Source organism: Lipophrys pholis, assembly GCF_963383615.2.
Source record: "Lipophrys pholis genome assembly, chromosome: 19".
In the NCBI taxonomy this organism is placed as follows: Eukaryota; Metazoa; Chordata; class Actinopteri; order Blenniiformes; family Blenniidae; genus Lipophrys; species Lipophrys pholis.
The window spans coordinates 16,107,621-16,131,713 of NC_137647.1; the positions used below are offsets into that span (position 1 = coordinate 16,107,621).

The following is a 24,093-nucleotide window of genomic DNA, read 5'->3' on the forward strand; positions in this document are numbered from 1 at the left end:
AGGCTTTTATAGGCGCTGAAAGATCCTCCCATGTATGCAGCTGGGTGGAGCTGGAGGTGGGACAACTAGTTCATCTCAATTATATTATGACAAATGTTCAACTGTATCAAATCTAACAAGCCATTTGTAGGAATGAATCCTTTTTTCCTCCATTGTTATCAAATATTATGGATATTGACACGCGAAGCAGTTTCAGTAACTACATGTTTTTTGCTTTAACTTTTGTAACTATTCTTAATTACCAAAGACTGATTATATTTGAATTCAGCTTTACTCAATAAAAATGTATATCTTGTGGTCTTTCTTTCTCTCGATTTAACATTCATTAGAGGAGATATATTTATGTTGATATATAAATGAAATGAACAAATCAAGATGAAATGTTAAATATAAACTTTTATGAAAGAGAATCTGATAAAGTTACAACGTGGCTGTATAATACATTTCTGCATTCATGAGCTGATTTTATTTAAATTGTTTTAATGATAATTAAATTGAAAGAAATTTGTGTGTATTGATAAAGCATCCTCTATTGATGTATAATTGTAGTTTTGACAGGGTGGGTGTGTTCTATCTGGATCTGGAGTTCCTCTGAATAACTGTGAGATTCTCAGACTGGCCTTTCGAAGATTCTCCTGCTTGAATGTTATCAGTGCAGGGTGGTCGGTCATTATCAGGAGGGACCACCTCCACCTCCCAGTGAGACCAGGGGGCGTTTAAGGAACAGGTTTCAATGAAATGGTCATAATGTGATACTTCTTTTTCCCTGCAGAGTAAGCAAAGTTTAGAAGCGCCTTCACTCTCTTAATATGGACAATAAAAATGCACAAATTGTATTTAATAACAAGTAACTTAAGTGTTCAGTTATTTATAGCAATATCAGTTTTTTGTTTTTTAAATGAAAACACTGTAAACATTTTGGGTCATCATGTCAAATATAATGTTCTGCTTGTACAAAGTCTGCCCTGGTAAAACTAAGAAAAAATTTGTGTCTAAAAACTGATCTAAATTTGGTGGAAAATTATTCTACCAGTTTGACATGAGAATAAAAAATAATTGATGTTTGTCTGCATATACTTTTGTTTTTATCTGGTCCAAGCTGTATCACATCCTCTGGCTTGTGTCCAGAAGAGTCCGGCCTATCTTTTGGGAGGAGGTCTGGGTGTGACCCGGGTCCTGTTTCACCTATAAAAAGCCCTCACAGCTTCTAGACTTCAAACCAACAATCAACCAAGAGATCAAGATGAGTCTCAGTGCTAAAGACAAGGACACAGTCAAAGCCTTCTGGGCCAAAGTGGAGTCCAAAGCAGGGGACATTGGTGCTGACGCTCTGTCCAGGTAAATATAACTTCATTGCTGATAAATGCTCTTTGTGCGACATTCTCTCATTTCTAACTCGCCTTTTCTACCTGTGTGCTTCTCCTCCAGGATGCTGGTGGTGTACCCGCAGACCAAGACCTACTTCTCCCACTGGAAGGACCTGAGCCCCGGCTCTGCCCCGGTCAAGAAGCACGGAGCCACCGTGATGTCCGGAGTTGCTGATGCCGTGTCCAAAATCGACAACCTGACTGCAGGTCTGGCGGAGCTGAGTCAGCTGCATGCCTTCACTCTCAGAGTGGACCCTGCAAACTTCAAGGTACATCTCATTTCAATTCAACAACTAACTTTAGGAACTAGAAAATTGCATGATTTTTTTTTTTTTTAATAATCTATAAATGTTAAATAACTGTTTTCTTTTCACAGATCCTGTCTCACAACATCATGGTGGTCCTGTCCATCCAGTTCCCCAGTGAGTTCACTCCTGAGGTGCATGTGTCCATGGACAAGTTCCTGGCTGCTGTGGCTCTGGCCCTGTCTGAGAAGTACAGATGAACTGCAACCAGCAGCATGGAGCTGCATACTCTGTCTATGTGGTTATGAATAAAATATCAAAGAATACAAGAACACATTTGCATTTGTTTTTGTGAGCTTATTCTCTTTGTTGGAAAGATGTTTGAATTCTTTAATTTTAAAGATCATAAACCCCTCATGGCATCTGAAAGAGAAGAGACTTCAAAAATCTAACATATCAAAAAACGACGAAAGAACAAACATTATGAGCAGTATCTAAGATGTAATTGAATAAAATGTTATTTATTACAGTCTGGCTGAAGATAAGTTTGAATTAAAAAAGGCACACAAAGTAACTACGAGTAATTTGTCCCCATCACTATAAAACTTTGGTCCTGATTGTTTGATTAAATTGAAGATTAGATTTTCTATTTTTTTGTAATGAATCAAAACATTGTCTGAAAACGTTTTCTATATCAGTCTACTACAAGCTGATGCATTATTTAATTTTTTTTGCAATTGTTCCTGTTGTTTTCCCGTTTCTACTGGTTTGAGCTGTTTAAGTGGAATATTTTTTGTGATTTCATGTATTTGAGCCATTTTGGCTGTTTCCTTTATCTCCTTTTCTAATAGTTTGTCTTATTTTATACATCTGATCAATTTAAAGATGTTTTGCTGCTTTGCCTTCTTTCAGCTGTTTTCAATTATTTTTTTATATTGTATGTAAGTTACCTCTTGGGCCTGGAAAAAAAAGAGTCATTTTGAAGAGTCTGGTGAATTTATAAAAATAAGATTAAGATGTTCATGTAATGTTCTGAAAGCCTCAGGGAGCCACATGTGTTTGCAGACCTTTAATGCTCATTTGAGGCAATAAGTCAAATTATTCCAAATTCATGGACACAAATGTAAATCTTAAATAACTTCTTAGACAATCTTTTACAAGTCATTATCACATTATCATTTAAGCATAAGCCATATGCAGATAATTCATTCATTTACATGCCAACACCTGTTTGCATAGTAAGTATAAAAAAGTATATATACAATAATTTCTACCAATATAGTTAATTGTTTCTTGAAAACATTTGTAGATGTTCTGTTAAATAATTATAACACAAGATTCACCTGTATAGAAATGACAAAAAAGCTGTATTTCAACATTTGTAATTGAATTAATTGAAGAACTAATTCACATTCAGAGTATTAATTCATTTTGTTCTTCATTTAAGTTGTCACTCCAATTTATCAGAAATAGGTAGGTTGTTATGCTGCTTCATTCATATTAGTGTAAAATATAAGTTTTGTTGTGATGTTGAGCCAAACAGAATTGAAAGGAGCCCATATACAAGCAGGACAACATTGTTGTATTTGATATTTTTTATTGAGATTCACACTGACAGAGAGTTTCCCTGCAGCTCCATGCTGCTGGTTGCAGTTCATCTGTACTTCTCAGACAGGGCCAGAGCCACAGCAGCCAGGAACTTGTCCATGGACACATGCACCTCAGGAGTGAACTCACTGGGGAACTGGATGGACAGGACCACCATGATGTTGTGGGACAGGATCTGTGAAAAGACAACAAATCAGTAGCCCTTGTTGATTCTTCTTGGACTCAGTTCATTCATTGAGATGGGTCTGAAAGCCAGAAATACCTTGAAGTTGGCAGGATCCACTCTCAAAGTGAAGGCATGCAGCTCACTGAGACTCAGCAGACCTGCAGTCAGGTTGTCGATTTTCTCCACAGCTTCAGCAACTCCGGCCATCACGGTGGCTCCGTGAAGCTGCACAGGTGCAGAGCCGGGACTCAGGTCCTTCCAGTGGGAGAAGTAAGTCTTGGTCTGCGGGTACACCACCAGCATCCTGGAAGCCACAACACACAGGTCAATCAGCTTGTTGTGAAATTTAAAAAATCATCCCATGAAGTTGTATTTACCTGGACAGAGCATCAGCACCAATGTCCCCCACTTTGGGCTCCACTTTGGCCCAGAAGGCTTTGACTGTGTCCTTGTCTTTAGCACTGAGACTCATCTTGATCTCTTGGTTGATTGTTGGTTTGAAGTCTAGAAGCTGTGAGGGCTTTTTATAGGTGAAACAGGACCCGGGTCACACCCAGACCTCCTCCCAAAAGATAGGCCGGACTCTTCTGGATACAAGCCAGAGGATGTGATACAGCTTGGACCAGATAAAAACACAAAGTATATGCAGACAAACATCAATTATTTTTTATTCTCATGTCAAAGGGGTTAAAATAAATGTACACTAAATTTAGAAGAGTTTTTCTCCCAAATTATTTCTCAGTTTTAGCTGGACAGACTTTGAGTGGCAGAACATTATGCTTTGCAGGAATATTCAAACATTCACAATATTTTCCTTGTAAAAAATAACCAGGTATTGTCATGACTGACGTTTCAGTATGAAATTGTAATTAATTAACGGTTCAGTTACCTGCTCATGATTATAATAAATAAAGTTGATTGCAAAGACATGAAGATTCTTTGACAATCACGTTAAGACTTAGACAAGTTCTTAAAATTAACATTTCAACTCATTAAAGGGAATTCATGCATTTTTATTCTCCATTTTAAGAGAGTCAAGATGCGTTTGATCTCAAATTTTCCCCATCATGTTTTGCAAATATTCGGAATCACCAACTATTGCTTACTCTGCAAAAAAAGTATCATATTATGACCATATCATTCTAAGACTGGATCTGCATTGCAGATATGACACAACATGTATATCTGATCTCATGTTGTCACAGAAGAGTGCAAAGCTCCAAATGTTGGAACCTGTTCCTTGAACGCCTCCTGGTCTCACTGGGAGGTGGAGGTGGTCCCTCCTGATAATGACCGACCACCCTGCACTGATAACATTCAAGCAGGAGAACTTTTGAAGGTCCAGTCTGAGAATCTCACAGTTATTCAGAGGAACTCTACCACACTGGACACATCCGCGCTGTCAAAACTACAGTTACACACATCGGTCAGAATGTGATTGATCAAATACTTTGGATTAATATGAATGACTCTAGGTTTCTGCAGTCTTATTATTTTTGTAATATTTTATAGATTAAAGCTGAATTGTTATAAAATCAGCTTTTGGTACACAATTTAATGGAAAAGCCACTTTTCTTATAATCACTGAAACAGCTTCAAGTGTCAATAACTATCAATGAAATTTACATTTCTAGTGATGATGGAGGAAAGATGATTCATTATTCCTACAAATGGCTTGTTAGATTTGATACAGTTGAACATTTGTCATAATATGATTGAGATGAACTAGTTGTCCCACCTCCAGCTCCACCCAGCTGCATACATGGGAGGATCTCACAGCTCCTATAAAAGCCTCCTGTGCCTCCGGCTGACCAACACTGGTCAAGTGGAACAAATCCAAAGAGCCAAAATGGTGAAATGGACAGACTTCGAGCGAGCAGCCATTCAGGACATCTTCTCCCAGATCGACTATGATGTCGTTGGTCCTGCTGCTCTTACCAGGTGACACTTTGCTCCTCACTTTATTTCTTTGACTATTGTGATGGTGAACCTCTAGAAGTGAGAGTTGTGGATGTTTCCACGTGTGTCCTCAGGTGTCTGGTGGTCTACCCCTGGACTCAGAGGTACTTCGGTAGCTTTGGAAACCTCTACAATGCTGCTGCCATCAGATCCAACCCGAAGGTGGCTGCCCATGGAAAAGTGGTCCTGCAGGGTCTGGAGCAGGCTGTGAAGAACATGGACGACATCAAGGCCACATATGCAGAGCTGAGTGTGCTGCACTCCGAGAAACTGCATGTGGACCCCGGAAACTTCAAGGTACCGTTATAAGGAATGACTGTGGTGTTATTATCCACACTGAGTGACATGAAGACCCCTCCTCATGCATGCTGTGTTGTGTTGCAGCTCCTGGGGGACTGCCTGACCATTGTGATCGCTGCTCAGTTGGGTAAAGACTTCACAGCTGACGTCCAGGCAGCGTTTCAGAAGTTCCTCAACGTGGTGGTGTCCTCCCTGCAGAGACAGTACTACTGAGGAGCTCCAGCAAACGTCTTCAGATGATCTGTTTATGGTCTTTCACCATATCATAACAAATGGCTATAAATAAATAAATACATTGTTTTAATCAACAGGCAATCTCTTCTTTGTCAGTTTTAGTTCACTGACCACAGACATTCCGTACTTACAGAGGGCGAACCTACAAATTCAGGAGGGGATCAGAAACAGTAGTTATTTCCCCCACTGTGTATAGGAGACAAGAAAGGGATAAAGTGTAATATCAATTATTGTGGGGGTTTCTTTTTTCAGACTCCTAAGATGCTTAATGCTCTAAGATCAACCGACTGATTAATAAAATACATTTTGCACTCTGGATGAACAACTATTGAGTTGTTTTGCCAGAATTTTATAGTATAAAAGTAAAATGGTATCCATTTAATATTTACTATACTGTCTTTCATAAATGTTAATGTGAAATGTGAAAATATTTAACTGCCAATTGATTCTAAATCCCACAATTTCACTTTTCAACAAAGCCCAGCAGAGACTACACTTTCTGAGGGTGTTGAGGAAGAAAAGCATCCTACAGAGACTGGTGTCCTTCTACCAGTGTACCGTCCAGAGCATCCTAACATACTGCATTAATGAGTGGTACAGCATCTGTACAGCTGACCAGAGGAAAACGCTCCAGAGGGTCATCAGGACATCTCAGAAACTCGTCGGCTGCCTTCTTCCAATACTAGAAGAACTGCAGAGTTCCCACTGCCTTCAAAAAAGCCCTCAATATTATCAGGCACAGATCACATCCTGGGAATTTCCTGTTTGAACTGCTGCCATCTGGAAAAGGCAACAGGGTCATAAAAACAAGAGCAAACAGTCTCAAACACAGTTTTACCCCACTGCAGTCACTTTATTTAACAAAACACAACTTATGTGCAATATATTGTTTAAGGGACCAGTGCAATGGCATGTGTGTATGAGTGATGAGTATCTGTTTGTTTTTATCCCTCTATTCCTAAATCTCAACCGTTTTTATTTGTACGTTAATTGATTTTATGATTCCCAGATGGGTTGACACTTTTTATTCTCTTTGTACTGATGACAATGACAATAAAGTTTGATTTGATTTTTGAAGTTTTTATTTCGAACATGTAAAAAACAGAAACAAACAAATGAACAACAAAAAACAGAACATCCAATTACATAAACAATATATAAGGCTCAACACCATATGTGCCCGTGTCTTTCACATGTATGAAAAGGAGGGGGTTGTGCAAAAAAATCTATTGATATTTCAATGAATAAATTATACATTTTATTAAACATATTTTTATATTTGATACCAATTTTGATCAATCAATGACACATTTAAGTAATTATTTAATTGTGTTTTTATTTATTACATTTTGGCATGTTTAGTTCTCCATGCTCTGCTGCTTGGACTGTCAAACAAATGTGAAATTTGTGTTTTGTATGGTCTCTTCTCTGAGTTTTGTTTCATTACATTTAAATTGATATCACGCATAAAACGCGTTTCCATTGCATGAGCAACTCTAACACAAAATACCTGCATTTATACAATAATAGATCAGTAAATTATTGTTTTAATTATTAATAATTAATTTTAATTTTCGTAGTCGTCGAGTTGAGTGAAGCAATGGGAACTGACATTACACTTCCTTGTTGCGGTGGGACATTTTTTAGAGGGACGCAAAACAGTGTAGTGGGTAATGAACGTGCACCGGGACGGATCTGACCTCAAAGTAGACGTTAGTTAACTTCTTATGTGTTTAAAGTGGGTTTATGAGGCATATTAACATTAATGAGAGCTCCAGCTGAAGGGGAGCCAACGTTTAACGTGCTGTCGTAAAGTAGCGTGCAGATAGCAGGAATGCTAACATGATGCTAAACCCAGCCGCTGGGTTAACGGAGGACCGCAAGTCCGTGCACTCTCAGTCCCAGAGCAGCGGCTACAGAGGCGGCGACAAAACCAGCCCCATCAGCGTCATCCTGGTCAGCTCCGGCAGCAGAGGAAACAAACTTCTGTTTAGATATCCTTTTCAGAGAGTCGCTGACCGGCCGTCATCTCTCTCAGGTAGGAGCAGCGTTAGCAGGGAAACACAGACGAGCACCTAGGAAAAGCAGTCACTTTTCCTCTAAGTCACACAATCAGAGGAGATTTGTCTTAATACACAGTGAGGGGAGAAGGTTTCGAATCAGAGCTACCGTATGAACATGCCATCGTGTACATCGAGGAATTAAAAGAATATGTCGGTGAATAGTCATGCATCAAATGTCAGTCCTTGGCCAGAGCCTGTCCTAAAGCATTGAGTGTAAAGACTTTAGGGATGGGTCAATCGATCCTCACTATTATATGTTTAATATAAAAATGGACTTCAAGGCCCACGTTGTTCCCCAGACCCCAAACATTTTCAATTCAAGATAATTTTTTTGTTAAAGCCTGAGAGTAAAACTAATTTGCTGAATGTCACTGTCATATTGTCAAAACTTGGTGTTCCAGTACATTGCAGATAAAGTCACCGTCTGATGTGCTGACACCTGGTCTGATGGTGGTAGATGACATAACTAAAACAGCCCTGAGAGAGACTACAGCACTCTCAAGTTACTCAAAATGTGCTGGACTTACAAACTGCCTCCAGATTATATCAGTTATTTTGTGATATTTGACGTGTTACTCCTCTGTGGATGTTTCTGTGCTGATGACAATGTTTAACTCTTACTGATGTCTTTCCACAAGCAAAACAACGAAGTCCATATGCACTGAACACCACTGGAGACGGTCTTGATGATCAAGATGGTGACTCAAGGTATTTTGTTCTAGGTCTTTTTATGTTTCATCAATAAATTGTCCCATAACCTATTCCAAGTGAGCTTCTTATGTTCGTTAGGTTTTCCTCCCCTTTGCTTTTATGATTTGTTTTGTCTCTCCAGAAAAAACAGTTTTATGAAGTTTCAGGCTTGGGAATAAAACTAAATATTGCAAAAATTGCACATGAAGATATCATGACTGTTGAATATGCTCAATGAAATATGCAGCAATTAAAACATTTCAAGGTATCTGACAGGCTGCTCCAAAAATATAGTCATAGACTGTTTAAATGAGTTGGGACCGAACTTTAGAGATCACTTCGTAAAGGCAAAACAGTCTAGGCTAGTATTCAGTGTGACTGAGGCAGGTGAAACATGAGCACCTCATGTTTCCAACAATAGAGTTGAACCGTCTGAACTTTCTAATGTTATATGTTATGTGTGTGTTTCTTTTCTTTCTTCTATTTATTCTACCCTGCGCAGCCTGCTTCACAGAACTCAAAAAGCTGCCACAGGATGAATTCATATCGTTTATATGTAGTAACTTGGAAAACTATATGGATGCTGGTCATTTTGACTATTTAAATGACCAGGACAAAGCAGTGTGGCAAATAAAAATAATAATCCATATCATATTTTGGTGCCACACAGATCAAACATCAGATGAGCTTCTCTTCGTAACGACTGTCTGTCGTACGATATGTTGAGTTGAGTTTCCCGGGATCATTTGAAACTTTACATTTTTGCTTAAAATATTTATGTGAAGTTCTGGGAATCGTTCTAAATGCAATGTCACCAAAAGTTTTTTCTCAAGGTTTCTGCTGTGGCAACGTAAAGAGTCTTACTAACGAAGGAGATCATAAGATATGTGACAAATGAACCACATCATAGGACTAACCAGTCAATCTCACGGACCTTCAATTTTAGATAATCAATTATGGGTTGCAGAAGTGAATACTGCACACTCTGATCTCTAGATTTAACAATGAGACACTTATTCATAGTGTGGAATGTTTTAGTCCGTGTGAATCTCGGCAGCAGCTTTTAAAAGCAGCTTGAAGTTCTGCAGGAGCAGCTCAGTGAACTTCACTGGTTGGAACTTAACATGCCTTTACAGCGGTTTTGTCCGTCAGTGTCAGTAGGTTGATTCAGCCCGAATGCAGGTCGTCATAGAATCACATGTTTGTTGGGGTTGTTTTGATGTCCATTTTTTTTCCTGCGTTTAGCCCAGCTGTGTGTTGCAATTTCCCTTTTTGTTTGCTTTTTTTCTTCTTTTTTTGTGGCCCAATTCCCATTTCAGAGAACAATCTCCACTAACTGACGAACAGTTGGTAGCAGGGTAAGACCCAAATCATTCTAAACCACCTTTTCCTTTGCTTAGATCACTCCTGTCTTTTTTTTTTTGTTTGTTTGTTTTTTTTACCCTGCCTTTTTCCTGTTTTGTGACCTGTATGGATCTCCAATCCTAATCTCAGACAAATCCTTGTACGCAATCCGTAGCGGACGAATCTATTGTTGGGCTAAGGGACAATTGGTCAGTTTGAATGTTTGAATTCGGGTTTAATTGAAGTTAATTTCTTCGAGCATGTTGATTCAATGTTGGAGAACAAATGCCGAATCATTGGCCAGACGCAGTGACGCAACGACAAGATGTCCTGTTCCGTTTGTGGTGGTGGAGAAAGTCCATAGTGTGTTTAATTTGCTTCTGGGATTCAACACTCGACTGTGAATCCCTTTGATTGCAGCATGAGTTTCTTAAGTGAAACCAGCATGAGTCTTTCACATTCTTCATTGACCCAGAGATTTCACTCTTTTTCCGCAAGGAGGACTCTTTGTCCTTGTCCTCCTCCTCCTCTTCCTCCTCCTCCCTCCTTCCTCTTCTCCAGTAGCAAACACAAGCTTTGTAAATCCTACTCTGATTGATGGAATACACTGCAGGCACATGCATCTCATTAATACAACCCCTCTCATAGACGGGAAGGTGAAAACAAACTGAGCTAATTTCGACCTCCTGGCTTTCCTCCTGTGTTTCTGCGCTGCTGCCGCCCTGCACACCCTCTTCACTCAGCTTGTCCGTCTCTCCTCAAGGTTCTCAGACATCATCCTCGCCACCATCCTGGCCACCAAGTCCGACATGTGTGGAAAGAAATTTGAGCTGAAGATCGACAATGTTCGCTTTGTGGGCCACCCGACCCTCCTCCAGCATCCCCCCATCATTCAGGTACTAGGAGGAGCAGAAGCAAGTTGTTTTCTATCCTGTTAAGATGATGAGGCACACTTCCTCCCCCTCCGGGTGGAAAAAAGGGGTTTCTCTCTCTCTCTACATGTTTTTTCTGAAGACTCTTAAAATAACATTCCAGTTGAATATGATTTCAATCTTCAACCTTAAAGAACAACATAGGTATCAGTTACTTTTCAGCAGTTGAATATTTTATTGCCTCGTTAATCGTGGGAATTGGATTTCACCGCCCCGTGTGTAAAATCTAATATATTCAAAGCATTATGGCAATTTGTTTTATTAAGAAAATGAATTTGAAATTTCTATGTTAAAATATTAAACATATTGTTTTGTATTTATTAATCAAATTATTTTATTTATTCATCATTTGAAAAATATTAAATATTGTTCAAACAAAAATATTCTATTGAATAAATATCCACAATATCAAATTGTGGGCGAACCCAAGATTTTAAGACTAGTGAATCAGACTACATGGCGCATATTGTACTCAAAGGAAAAAATAAAAGTCTTGAATTTACAAGCACTCACAAGAACTACTTATTTACAGCAATTTGAGTATTTCTAATTAGTTATTTCCACCCGTACTTATGAGATGGTACAGTTGATTAAATCAAAGTGGCTCAAGCATGGATATAAACATTGTTTTCGGTGACATCTGTGAAAAATATATTGGAGGCTTTCGTGAAGGTTTTGGTCTTTAAAGTGAAACAACAAATGTAACTCAGGTTTGGATTTGATCAGAACTTCAGCAGCGCCCCCTGCTAGGAGTTGTAGGTGCACTGCATCTGATAGCGAGATGATTTTTTTCAAGGGGAATAAAAGTGTCACGATGAAATGCAACGCATGAACTTGTACTGTATCTCAGAGTTAAGATGTAATTTACGTTAAATGTATGTTGATATGACAGCTCACAAGCCATTTGTTGACTTTGTTTCGCTTGTGCTCCACTGTGGAATGCTTTTTCCTGAAATAAATGAATAAATAAATAAATAAAACGACTAGATTTCAGTCACACAGCACATTGTGGACACAGTTCCACATTTGAAAAACATCCACATTTATGTTGAACTCTCACTTATCATAGCTTTATTTTATTATTTATCTGCATGTTTTAAGTTTTTTGTTTAGATCTAGAAGGATTTTTTTTTTTTACTACAGTTTGAAATATTTTTTAAATCTGTACAGTAAGAAGAACTTAACAGGGCTGATAGTTTCTCTTAATTACTCTAAAATAACAAGTATAAAAAGTGTTTTTGCTATTTTTGAGCATTAAAATGTGATCTTAAATAAATGTATTTCTGTTAAAGTGGAAATTTTCCATTTTTCTTTGTGCAGATTTCAAAGACAGACCCTTCACCTAAGAGAGAGATGCCGACGATGATCCTCTTCAATGTGGTGTTCGCACTACGGGTATGAAAAGTTCCTGTAACTCCTAAAATAGCTCCACTGCTGCTGTTAATTGTGGCGTTTACATTTTAATTCTGTTTTAGTCGAGCGAGCCGACTGTGGGCGGGACACTTAGCTCTTGTGTTGTGTTAATCTGTGTTTTCTGAGAAAGGGAGGGGTGTGTGAGGGTGATATACTCTATCTGTCAGTTCATGGCAACCCAGGGGGAGGAGGGGACAATTAACTTTGCTTAGTCATGCTGCCAAACCAGGCACAGCCCATGCTGAGTCACTCTCGCCTGGAAGTGCCGGTACAGCTGAGAAACAAGGAGAAAAGTGGTCAGTCATGGTCCTGTCAGTAGTGTCTGCCCGACAACAGATACATTTATACTGTGGAAACTTACAAAACACCAACAGTCTCTATGAGCTCAGTTGTAAAATACTGGTCATTTCTGCTGTTCATTTCATTTTATTAGTCGTTTGCTGATATTGCCAATTTAAATTATTTAAGAAAATTTAAGAACATGCAGCCCGTGGGTCAGAACCAGCCTGGCAGGGGGGTCCAGTCCGGCCTGCATGTAAATCCTAAGTTTCAGGAGTAAATTAAACTTTAGGTGACTCCACATGGAAAACCCTCCTGTATTTTTGCACCATGAAGAATGCAGTTCTGTGACACTGAACAATGTGCAATAAGATATCAGTACCAAAGAGTTTGATTTGATGGAACTCTGTTGCTCATGCGCTGTCAGAACCTTTATGTATTTTCTACATTCACAAGGCAGAGGGACAACTTATCATCGCTCCTCAATCGCTCCCACTGTAGTTAGTTTGCTGCAGAGAGTCAGGACTTCCACGCAGACGTGAAAATGTTTGTAAATGTAGAATAATTTCTAGACTTTGACAAGTTGACTTTGAAATCAATGTAATATTTTACATTATTATTGACATGTCAAAAACTTACAAAATACAGTTACTTACAATAAATAAATATATATATACATTTTCAGAATGCATTTTTACAAATGTGCATTGAAACAAAGGAAAACAGTTGAAATTGCCATTATTTGCAGTTTATTATGCCACGATTGTACTATATGTGTCCCCAGGCCACCCCTGATCTCCAATGAAACGTCTGATGTTGTTATAAACCGAATGCGGTTTTCAATTAGATCTGTAATGTTTGGTTTGATTTTTTCGCCTTCGCAGGCAAACGCGGATCCATCTGTCATCAGCTGCATGCACAACTTGTCGCGTCGCATCGCCATCGCCCTGCAGCATGAGGAGCGTCGCTGCCAGTACCTGACCCGAGAGGCCAAACTGATGCTGGCCGTCCAGGAGGAGATCACCACCATGACAGAGAGTGAGCCGCACAGCCCAGCTCAGAATTCACATCACACCTAAAGCGTTTCCACTATCGCAGTATATTACAGCAGAACATTGTGTTGATAGGGGCTATGTTTTAGAAGATACTTTGAACGCATTCACTCTTTCTCCTGACGTCAGCAGATGGAAGCCCACAGTCCCCATTTAGACAAATACTTCCAAAATGTAAGCTGGCCCGGGACCTGAAGGAGGCTTACGACTGGTGTGTGATTGAGCAAACATCCATTTTTTTCTTTCTATTTATTTCTCCCTTTACATTGCTTGCATCCTGATATGTGCATCAATGATTTTCAGCCTTTGTACAACTGGAGTGGTGCGATTGCATATCAACAGCTGGCTGGAGGTCAGCTTCTGTTTACCGCACAAGATCCACAGGATTGGTGGAAACTATATTCCCCCAGAGGCTTTAGAGCGCAGCCTCAAAGCTATCAGGTATCTTTACATGAGTATTGTTTTTGATTGTACATCAGAACATGGGAAACATGCATGTTTATACAGTGTTGTATGTAAAATGAAGCTTTAAAAAAAAAAAAGATTAATCCCAATTGGCAGGTTTGCACTGTGATGCTAAGAATGAGCTATCACAAGCAGCCACACAGGCTCCACCCAGCAGCCTCCTCCTTCAAGTATAAACACATGCAGGGAGTGGACAGAATTGTGTTTACTTTGTTAAATCTCTTAAATAAGCGTAAAATGAAGATTTAATCATGAGGAAACTGACCAGTTATATCTTTATAACCCTTAAGACCTGCTCTCTGAATTGCCCACCCACAGCAGACAGTTAACATGAGAGCAAAATATCGTTTTGTTTGATGTCCCTTTCAATCTGCTGGTACAGATGTTCCATACAGTGTTTACCTAGTCGGTGTGCTTCAGTAATATATGACTTTACATGTTTCTTTAAGTCCTATTCGTTTATCTGTTTACACCTAAGCTTTACTTTGTGTCAAGATCCTCTGAAGAAGCCCTGCCATTTCTTTGTGTGCTGTACTGCCACCTATTGACCGTTAAGCGTCATAGATCAATCTATACATATATTATTATTGAAGTCATTTATTCATGTACTCACCCACAAATTATGGCTACCTGGAGAGTTTCAAGGCTTTAGAATTTTTAATTTGTGATAAATATAGCTTCTGTGCAACAAAAAAACAACAAACAACAATCTCATTTTTGAGATATTGCACTTTTGATACATATTACTTATAAACTAAAGTAATGACAAATAAAAAAAGTAATCTCAGTTTGTGAACATTATGTCTATCTATATGACATTTTGACAGCTTGAATTTGGAATTAATGCAAAAGAAATAACATTTTAGAAATGTAGATGTTTTTATATTTGTGTTCCGAGCTACTCAAAAAACAATGTGAAGATTTCTGTGGACTGTACTGCCACCTAGTGGCTCCTTATCATATGAACATAATACATTTTTGGATATTTGATACAACTTCAGATCTTTTTGTGACTTGCATTGAAGTAGTAGTCTGATCTCTGTGGACTCACACGGTGTTTTCCTACATGTGTTCCTGCAGACCATACCACGCCCTGCTGCTGCTGGAGAGTGAGAAAGCTCTGCTCAGCCAGCTTCCTCTGGACTGCTCCCCTGCCATGGTGCGCCTCATCAAAACCTGCTCAGCGGTGAAAAACCTGCAGCAGCTCGCTCAGGATGCTGATCTGGCCTTGCTTCAGGTGCACTATCGGGGTTCAAGCTTGGCGTTCTCACATGCATTTATTCTCTTACCGTATCGGGCATTTATGTGAAAATTATAATGCCTTGATCACAATTCTAGACAAATCTACTATATATCTGTGATTGAGCTTATTTAGCAACACAAATATAGGATGGAGTGATTGTTGTGAATACCTTAGAGGTCATATACATATAAACAACAACACCAATTTAATGACAATAAGAGAGATCAAGCTAATATGTTGGGAACATTGTGAATTAAGCATATACACAGTGTGTTAAGTGAATTATATTTTGGGCCATTGATTAGATTAGATTAGATTTTTATTCGTCACATACAAGTATGGCAGTGAAATGCAGCTACTGTTCACCAGACTCTACAAACACATGTCAAAATAGGCAATAAATATAGAATACAAAAGAAAAACACAACCAATGCAGAAAAAACACAAATAAATAAAACATAAAGACAAAATGTACACACATGGAATGCACACTGCAAAATGCAGCGGGTGTGTGATCCTGTGTGGGACATTATGACGACAGAAATAGTGCAATGAACATGCAAATGTATATCTAACACACAATATTTAGTGGTAATAATAAGAGTACTTACTACATAATAGCAATATGGAAAAGGAAGAAAGAAAATTAAGTGGTAAAAATATAATAATAGAACAAGGTTATATTCAAAATACAGAATATAAACAATGAAAAAAGTGGGATCTAAGCAATTTTGTAGCCTTCTAACAGTTTTAATACTGTCTATATTCTTGTCATTTCTATAATGTAATATATATTTTTTCAGTTTCTAAGCATCTTAGCTTATCTTTAAAACAGGTTATTCGTTGCTGCCATCTAGTGGGCGAAATATGTCATCAAATCTGAGAGAATATGCAGTAATAGTGCAGATATTTATTTTTATTTTGTGCATTTAGATCATGTTAATTCAATCTAAAAAAACACAGTTAATCTCTTTTCTTTCTCAGATATTTCAAATTGCGGCTCACCTGGTTTACTGGGGCAAAGCGATCATCATCTTCCCTCTGTGTGAGAATAACGTCTACATGCTTTCTCCTCATGCCAACATCTCCCTGTGAGTAGCTGTGATGGACGTACGCCAGTTGGCCGTTCCAGTCCCGAAAGCTCTCTTGTGTTGTGGGGTGATGAATGTCACTTCTCCCTGAACAGATACTCCCCGGTGGCGAAGCAGTTTGCTCAGCAGTTTCCGGGTCACGATCTCCCTTCCATGTTAGCCAAGTTCTCACTGCCTGTCTCACTGGCGGAGTTCAGAAACCCCCTGGAAGCTCCCGCACAAGAGGTGAGATTAAAGCAGCTGTTACAATAAAAACAAACAGTATCACTACAGCTAGCGGGAGATTTGTCTGATAATGTGGAAGTGACATGGTAAATGATCTTGTTGACGCATGAATGTTGATCTTTTGTGTGTGTGTGTGTGTCATATTATTTTCTTTGTGTTTCTGGGTTCTGCCTCGGCTGATTCTCTTAAATATCCTGGACTTAATCTACTTCCTTTCGTCTGCTTGTCCTCTTGTAACACCAGAGATGCCTCCTCTCTCTTTGAGTCTTTAGTCACGAGGAACAGAAGCACATGGTCATGTCAGTGAAGAAAGCACATGACCGCCATTGAAACGTAAAAGCAGACAACTTTTTATCTTAATGTCCAATACATCCGCATTTTTTTGCAAGCGGCTCCATGAATACTTGGATGCTTTCTGGTTGTTTAATTTTCATGCGAGGGTGCTTACATCAGGTTAAAGGTGTAGGAATTCACCATCTAAACCTCTTGAGTCAGTGGATTGTAGTGCAGAGATCAGGTTACACCCTGCACAGGTCATCACACATCAAAGCATTCAGTCACATTCACACCCATTTAGAGCCACTGATTAACCTCAAATGCATGTTTTGGACTGTGGAAGGAAGTAGGACTACTTGGAGAAATTCCACACACAACGTGCATACTCCTCATAGAAAGGCCATGAACATGCCTGTGTCCTTCAGACAGTACTATAGTTGTCACTACGTAAATAAGCATCTTTGGGCGGTTACTGTTTTTGTAAATCAAGATCTAATAGGAGAGAATATTTTTGAGAATCTCAAGCATGCACGTGTCAGTTTAAAACTGACAAACGAATATCATTTCTGGCTATAAAGCACCACTCGGCCTTCTGCTGGAAACAAAACCCTTTTCAAGCCTTGAAAATGAAAGAATGACTTACCTCTTTGTTGTTCACAGGAGTTGTTGGGCACATTGACATTTTTCACATTAAACATGAAGCGAGTCCGAGACTCCAGTCTGTCTGGAGGCTTCCGTTGGCGTTTTGTGAAGAAAGTGAGCTAATTTGGAAACAGTTTGCAAAAGAATTTCTTTCCTGAACAATCTGAATGAAGGGAATATTTCTGAACACGTGTGAAAGAAAGAAAAGTCAAATCATCATGAACTGCATTCATGCGCATGTACACACACATACACACACCGGCAATTATCTATAGTAATAAAGTTAGATGAAAAATAAACAGAGAGGGCATTACAACCCTAAACCAGTTGGATAAATAAGACCATAACATGTAGGGACAGGCTAAAAAGAAATCTGTAGACGAGAGTGAAAAACATGCCCACATATAAATGTTATAGAAAACCTTGCTAATAGAGGAATACAGTTCTAGAAAAGTCAAGTATACTAAAAATGGTAAATTTTTTGATCAAAATTAGATGATAAAAGTATAGATTAGATAAAGATAATGTAAGAATAATAATATTGAAACATATACTCCTAAGATTATAATAGTCCTACATAAGAACCTGATGAGTTTAATAATATGAACATGTTAAATAGGGCTATAAATGATCCCAGTGTATTTTAAGAGCAGGAACATGTGGCGTTCTCTGGGTCGGTGTTGTTTTGGTGGAGCTGTTGCTTCTGAATTATACATGAGAAAAGGACATCAGCTCCACAGTCTGTATCCTCAATTTTTCACGAGAACAAGAACAGAGCCGTGGCTCATCCCAGCAGCTCTATTTTGAGCTTTTACTGGATCCACTGCTGATTAGAACCTCAGCCGACCTTTGCGAGCGCGTTGGTCAGTGTCACTCTGTCTCCCCGATCCAGGCCCAGCTGATCCAGATGGTGGTGTGGATGCTCCAGCGCCGCCTGCTCATCCAGCTGCACACGTACGTCTGCCTGTTGGTGCCGCCCAGCGAGGACGAGCCGGGGCTGAGGGACGACGACCTTCCGCTGGCCGCCCGCGTGGGAGGCCGCAGCCTCAGCACCCCGAGCGCTCTCAGCTTCGGCTCGCCGAGTACGTCTCCCTCCTCCGCCCTCACAGGTGTGACGGTTGATGCATAATTTACGAACACGTGTCCTCTTCTCGCGCGCAGCCAGCAGCGACGACATGACCTTAACTAGTCCCAGCATGGATAACTCCAGCGCCGAGCTGCTGCCTGGCGGAGACTCCCCGCTCAACAAGAGGATGACGGAGACGCTGCTCGCCAGCCTGTCGGAGCACGAGAGGCAGATTATTCTCAACATCCCCGCCGCACAGAATCCAGAGGACCTGCGGATGTTTGCCAGGTAATCCCAGACCCGGATGATATATATTTTATTTTAAATGTGTCAGTGAAATTCTTATAGAATGGGTTAAATTATAATTAGGTTAAATATAAATATGACTATAAGCAAGAGTGCCATCGAAAGGCCACAAAGGCCTTGATAGTTATTCTTAAAGGGCAGGTTGTAACTTTGAATAACATTGAATTACACGGAGGTAAAGAAGTGTCTCTGCAATGGAGCTTTTTTATTGTTTGTGTAAAATGTATTTCATTGTTATTAAAAATATGAAAAACTTGAATAACTATCTAGATTCAGCAGCACATGACAACAAACAAAAAGAAACCATAAGTAACGTGAACGTATTGCACTGTGACTGAGTTTAATTCAGCACACCTCACTCAAATGTTTTAGAGTTTCATCTCTACTTCTAGACAAGCTCTCCGGGGCCACATCAGATGACATAAAGGCTCACGTTTGACACTTGATCCAAACAAAATGAGTCATTTTTAATCCCAGTTCTTTTAGCCTCCATTGACCAAGAGGGAACAGCCTGCTTTCTGCTCGAGATGTCTTCTAACATCTACATCAGTGGTGTTCAAGGCCTCTGAATACAGAAAACTGTAGGCGGGAGCAGCAGCAGGAATAATTCTCTGATCAGTTGAAGGTTTTCTCCCAGCATGATCTCGTCTCCTTTTACTTTATGGGGAGGAATCCTGAAAAGAAGAAATTGAGTGCAAAAAAACTAATTTATTTAATTTATTTTAACACCGATTTTTAAAGTTGAATTTTAAATAAGTGGAAACAAGATGAATTATAATAATAATAAAAAAATAAATGAGACACACTATACCTGAGATTTCAATTTGAAAGCATCCAACTAACCAGCACTACATGTTATTTTTACACAGGGCTCCCAATAGCTGTTAATATTATTTAATATGGAAAAACACCTAAGATATAAATCAAATAATTAGAAAGTACTAGTATTAGTAGATTGAGACAAAGCTTGTGGAGTGTGTGAGTTTGCAATTCAAGTGAGGGCGAATTCATTGTCACGCTTTATTAAAACCTGATTTATGGCCTATATTATTAGATAGTTATTACCATTTGTTTTATATATTACTACTGGAACAGATTGCGACTGAGTTGTTAGTAGTAGGAGCTGCTGTGCTGTCGGCGACGGCCCCTCAGCAGATGCTAAGTTTTACTGCGCTCGCTGTGACTGGTGGTATAAATCACGGTAATGCGTTGCCTCTCTGCGATTGGAAAGATGTTTTTACAATGTTTTGGAAAGTCATTTTAATTGCACTCGCAGATTGTAATTGGAAATTATTGTCAGAAAGTGAGTGTTTGCCAGCCGTTGGTAGAATCCGTAACGAGAATAGAAAGTAGAAAGCTTGACAATGTGGTGAGAAGTGTTGTGCGCTACCTGCTGGGCAGTAATGACACATGTGCTCAGAGGAAGAAAAGGAAAAAAAAACAACCTCCCGTCTCATGGTCGATTTCCACTTCTAATCACAGAGCCGTAACTTGAGCTCTCAATTCGTCTCGTTCTTTTCGGCTGCTTCCAGGCTGCTGCACTATTTCCGGGGACATCACCACCTGGAAGAGATCATGTACAACGAGAACATGAGGCGCTCGCAGCTCAAGACGCTGTTTGACAAGTTCCGCAGCGTCCTGGTGGTGACCAACCATGAAGATCCCATTATTTCAATCTTTCAGTCTCCCATGGAGTAGCGGAGACGCCGTCGGAACCCACTAAACTGGAGAATGTGTCAGTGTGAGAGCAGGAGACGATAACCTGCAGTGAGCTCTGGGCTAAATGCTTCTGCTCTCAAGCTCCGACTGACGAGATCTTAAAGTGTTTTCTTTCTCTCTTTATGAGACAAATGTTTGTTTACATTATTAAATTATTTGGTTCATATTGGACCCGTCTTTAATGGTTCACTGTGAATGTCGGAGGGATTGTTGCGGCTTTCTCCTCGTCCCAGATGTGTTGGATCATCTGTCCAAAGGGGCACAGTGAGTAATGACCGTTCCAGACCTCCAGCCACCTCTCCAGAGAAATCCCAAAGGCGGGGAAAGACGGACGGCGAGAGAGAAAAGAGTCTAAACAGCAGACGGGCTGTTTCTGCTCCGAGGGAAACGGAGCGATCCAAACATCTGCGAAATCACTTACAGCAGAATTTCACCAGTGTGAATGTTTATTAAGAAATACGGACATAACGACACAAAATAGCACAAAGAGACACAATCCTGAGTTTTAATAATGCGTCTCGCTGGAGCGGTCTTAAATGCCCATGGTTTGCCTTCAAGTAGAACTTGGCTCAGAAATTCAGTGTTTTTAAATAAACTGCAGCTTAAAATTGGGAAAAGACATAAAGCGATTGGATGCCAGTCAGACATGGAGTCATTTCCCAAATCTTTGTTCTAAAAAGCCATCCTCGTTATGCAAATGTAATCCATTAATAGCCTTCACTTAATGTTTGTAGTGTGTCCTCTATGTAGAAAGGCTGAACAAATGTGAGTTGTTTTTGTATCTAAGTGATGTTCCCACAATAGGGAGCAGACGGCAGGAGCAGCTTCAGCAGTTTGGACATTTTGCTGTCCAGTGTCGGACTTCATGACATTTCCAGACAGGAATCATTTTTCTGCCTCTTTGTTCACGACGCTGACACAGGGGTGCCCGCGAAGGTAAAAGCGCCACGGCTTCTTCGCCCATTCCCCGTGGGACTCGATCCCAACGCGCGGCGCTGACACCACGTCCTGGTCTTTTGTTGGACCTGAATCCGCCTCCAGCCACACTTCGGGATCTGAGGCCAGGTCTCGCCGGTCGAAGCAGCGGGGTATATCCAGAGCCTGGCACAGCTTGGAGGGTCCGTTGCAGAGCTGCTTGTCCTTCAGCGGAGGGGCTCCCTCTTTGCGTCTGGCTGCCCTCAGCTGCCTCATGACGGGTTGGCCCTGCAGGGGCTCCAGCGAGCGCAGCAGCACGGCAGCTCCCTCCCCTGGGCAACACAGCACACAATATGCATCAGCAAGGCTCCACTCTCTCCTTCGCCCTTCACCCACCGATGGTAGAAATTACAAACCCACTCAGAGTGAGAGAGACATGAGCCGTCTTTGGAGCTTTTACCTTCACTGGACACGTTCATGCAGAGATAAATGCCATAGATTGAATATACATAGATGGTGCCTGGCTTCATAAACATGGCTGTGTTCCTCTCAGTGCGTTTCCCTCCAGCTGAGTGGGAGGCGTTGTCTTCACCCCCAAGGTACGCTTCGGTTTCCACTATTCTCCCCCTCAGCTCAGTGCCGTCTGCACACCGACGGGCCAAGACCTTCAGGGAAGAAGAAAAGACAACCAGTCTGATCCACATATGATAATTCAAGACGTATTTGATGTGGGGGAGAATTTACAAAAAGAACAGTTTTCAGCTCAAATCTGCAAAAGAAACGGGTTCAAACGACACTGAGTGTATTTCAAGCTTTGTTACAGGCGTAAGGAATGTGAAAAACTGATCTACAATATTGATCAGATAGACACACAAAGTTAAGATTTAGTCTTTCCACCGGATATGATCAGAAAACTACATCTTCACAATCAGTCATACACTTTACTTACCAAGAGCTGAGCTGCTGTGTCAAACAATTTAATGAGACCAGAGATTGAGGGGTAATAAATGAAAATGTGTTTCCTGCAACATGTCCAGCGCAACATCGATTAAATTATAGTTACTAAACAGCTGTATTGACTAAGTCACGTTTTATAATCTATCAAATATCCAGCAAAGATAGAAATGGGGTCTTGAGACGTTTTCTTCAAAGACATGGACAACTAGAAAAAGAAGTTTTACCTTTCCCAGAAATGCTTTGGCTAAAGTGATGCAGGGCTGGTTGAAGAAGTCCTGCCCCAGTCTGAGGTGAGTGTCTCCCCATCCTTCTCCAGGTGGAGCTGCGCCCCCCGCCGGGGGCTCCGTCTGCCCGGTGGGGGCAACTTTAGCTTTACAGGTTCCCGCTGGCGCTGCTGTCTGCAGCTTTCTCTTCCTACCTGCCATAACCTTGAAATATATGCTTCTTTTTATACTTTATACAGGATCACCTTGTCTTTTTCAGCACAGCAGTAGTTTTGAGCCCATCAACGACAACGTTCACGCTCGATACCGGAAGTACTTTATTGTTTTGTTTTTCTTAAAGGGGCCGCGCACATTTTCCACTGGGACCAAAAGTTAATTATTGAATATATGATAAGCAATAGATGTATCATTAAATAATTACAAGAAGCAGTTTTTCCACAATAAATCAATTTTTTTCATGTTTAGAATTAGAAACTTACATATCGTCACATATAATTCCACATAGAATGAAATATTGCAAGCACTTTTTTTATTTTAGAAACCCTGGAGGGTTTTCAGTCTGCTAATATGTGTTGTCAGCAGACAAGCTCATCATTGTCGCACTATGTTTTAATGCGATATGACCACTGCTGTGTAACAGGAAAACATCCATTGAATCTATCTGTTTTTTGGAGTCTCAATTTATGTTTCTGTTTTTATGTCATTCAATGAAGAGAACATTTAAGCATACAAGTCAGAGTAGGAGTGTCAAATTCATTTAATGTCAGGGGCCACCGGTCAGACTGATCTTGATGGAGCCCGAGCAGCAAAAAGATAATTTGCTTATCTAAAAGTAATTAACTTTGAATTGTTTTTACGTGATTTTAGTGGAAAGATGAACGAGTGTATTCCTTAAATGTTTGCATTTATTGAAACAGGTCTTTCTGTGTGGATTTTACCTCTTTTTCCCATATGTGCCTGCAATTCCTCTGGGTCCTCTGGTTTCCTCCCTTAAATCAAATCAAATCGAACTTTATTTATACAGCACTTTTCATTCAAAGGTTGTAGCACAAAGTCCTTCACATACTATAAAAAAAGAAATAAAAACACACACATACGCATGCACACAACCACACCATCCTAGAGGGCTGACCATATGGAGAGGAGCCACAGCCTCCAGCTATGGGAGGCCCACACCGCGGGCAGTGAACCGCAGTGCAGAGCTCCCACCGCCTTGGCCAAAACGGGGTAAAATAATTAAGAGCTTATAACATGAATCAATAAATGAAAATAAAAGAAATTGAGCTAAAACATTGGCTACATTAGAAAGATA

At 40.1% G+C, this 24,093-nt stretch overlaps 5 protein-coding genes across 6 annotated transcripts; 3 read left to right on the plus strand and 2 right to left on the minus strand.

Moving 5' to 3' along the window:
* Positions 1-1,243: 1,243 nt before the first annotated feature.
* LOC308125102 (hemoglobin embryonic subunit alpha) lies at positions 1,244-1,872 on the plus strand (the record flags this gene model as incomplete). Its single annotated transcript, XM_080488614.1, has 3 exons — positions 1,244-1,338; positions 1,429-1,636; positions 1,744-1,872. 3 exons carry the CDS (start codon positions 1,244-1,246, stop codon positions 1,870-1,872), a joined length of 432 nt encoding a protein of 143 aa, XP_080344740.1.
* Positions 1,873-3,266: 1,394 nt separating this feature from the next.
* Positions 3,267-3,858, minus strand: LOC308124131 (hemoglobin embryonic subunit alpha-like; the record flags this gene model as incomplete). Its single annotated transcript, XM_080486958.1, has 3 exons — positions 3,267-3,395; positions 3,483-3,690; positions 3,764-3,858. 3 exons carry the CDS (start codon positions 3,856-3,858, stop codon positions 3,267-3,269), a joined length of 432 nt encoding a protein of 143 aa, XP_080343084.1.
* A 1,365-nt stretch (positions 3,859-5,223) lies between these two features.
* LOC308124091 (hemoglobin subunit beta-like) lies at positions 5,224-5,858 on the plus strand (the record flags this gene model as incomplete). The annotated part of the gene is made up of 3 exons (XM_080486905.1): positions 5,224-5,327; positions 5,420-5,642; positions 5,730-5,858. The coding sequence occupies exons 1-3, from the start codon at positions 5,236-5,238 to the stop codon at positions 5,856-5,858; spliced, it is 444 nt and encodes a 147-aa protein (XP_080343031.1). The 5' UTR covers positions 5,224-5,235.
* A 1,657-nt stretch (positions 5,859-7,515) lies between these two features.
* On the plus strand, positions 7,516-21,150 carry nprl3 (NPR3-like, GATOR1 complex subunit). 2 transcript variants are annotated; one of them, XM_080488645.1, is made up of 14 exons: positions 7,525-7,917; positions 8,581-8,650; positions 9,952-9,990; positions 10,740-10,872; positions 12,229-12,303; positions 13,485-13,638; positions 13,785-13,863; positions 13,956-14,093; positions 15,198-15,354; positions 16,345-16,451; positions 16,547-16,676; positions 18,487-18,676; positions 18,756-18,948; positions 20,499-21,150. In XM_080488645.1, exons 1-14 carry the CDS (start codon positions 7,722-7,724, stop codon positions 20,662-20,664), a joined length of 1,827 nt encoding a protein of 608 aa, XP_080344771.1. In that variant the 5' UTR covers positions 7,525-7,721; the 3' UTR covers positions 20,665-21,150. The 2 variants fall into 2 exon arrangements, with proteins under 2 accessions (XP_080344772.1, XP_080344771.1); XM_080488646.1 differs by lacking the exon at positions 9,952-9,990 and having other exon boundaries at positions 7,516-7,917.
* On the minus strand, positions 21,117-23,091 carry mpg (N-methylpurine DNA glycosylase). Its single transcript, XM_080488647.1, has 3 exons — positions 22,782-23,091; positions 22,061-22,265; positions 21,117-21,932 (listed from the first exon to the last, which is right to left on the minus strand). Exons 1-3 carry the CDS (start codon positions 22,980-22,982, stop codon positions 21,571-21,573), a joined length of 768 nt encoding a protein of 255 aa, XP_080344773.1. The 5' UTR covers positions 22,983-23,091; the 3' UTR covers positions 21,117-21,570.
* Between the last annotated feature and the right edge of the window lie 1,002 nt (positions 23,092-24,093).

Coding starts and splice junctions, on each gene's coding strand:
- nprl3 (XM_080488645.1), top strand. CDS start 7,722: ATGATGCTAAACCCAGCCGCTGGGTTAACGGAGGACCGCAAGTCCGTG. Junction 16,452..16,546: donor CCTCATGCCAACATCTCCCT/GTGAGTAGCTGT, acceptor CTCCCTGAACAG/ATACTCCCCGGTGGCGAAGC. Junction 18,677..18,755: donor TCTCAGCTTCGGCTCGCCGA/GTACGTCTCCCT, acceptor TCTCGCGCGCAG/CCAGCAGCGACGACATGACC.
- mpg (XM_080488647.1), bottom strand. CDS start 22,982: ATGGCAGGTAGGAAGAGAAAGCTGCAGACAGCAGCGCCAGCGGGAACC. Junction 22,266..22,781: donor CCAAAGCATTTCTGGGAAAG/GTAAAACTTCTT, acceptor TCTTCCCTGAAG/GTCTTGGCCCGTCGGTGTGC. Junction 21,933..22,060: donor CATGAACGTGTCCAGTGAAG/GTAAAAGCTCCA, acceptor TGTGTTGCCCAG/GGGAGGGAGCTGCCGTGCTG.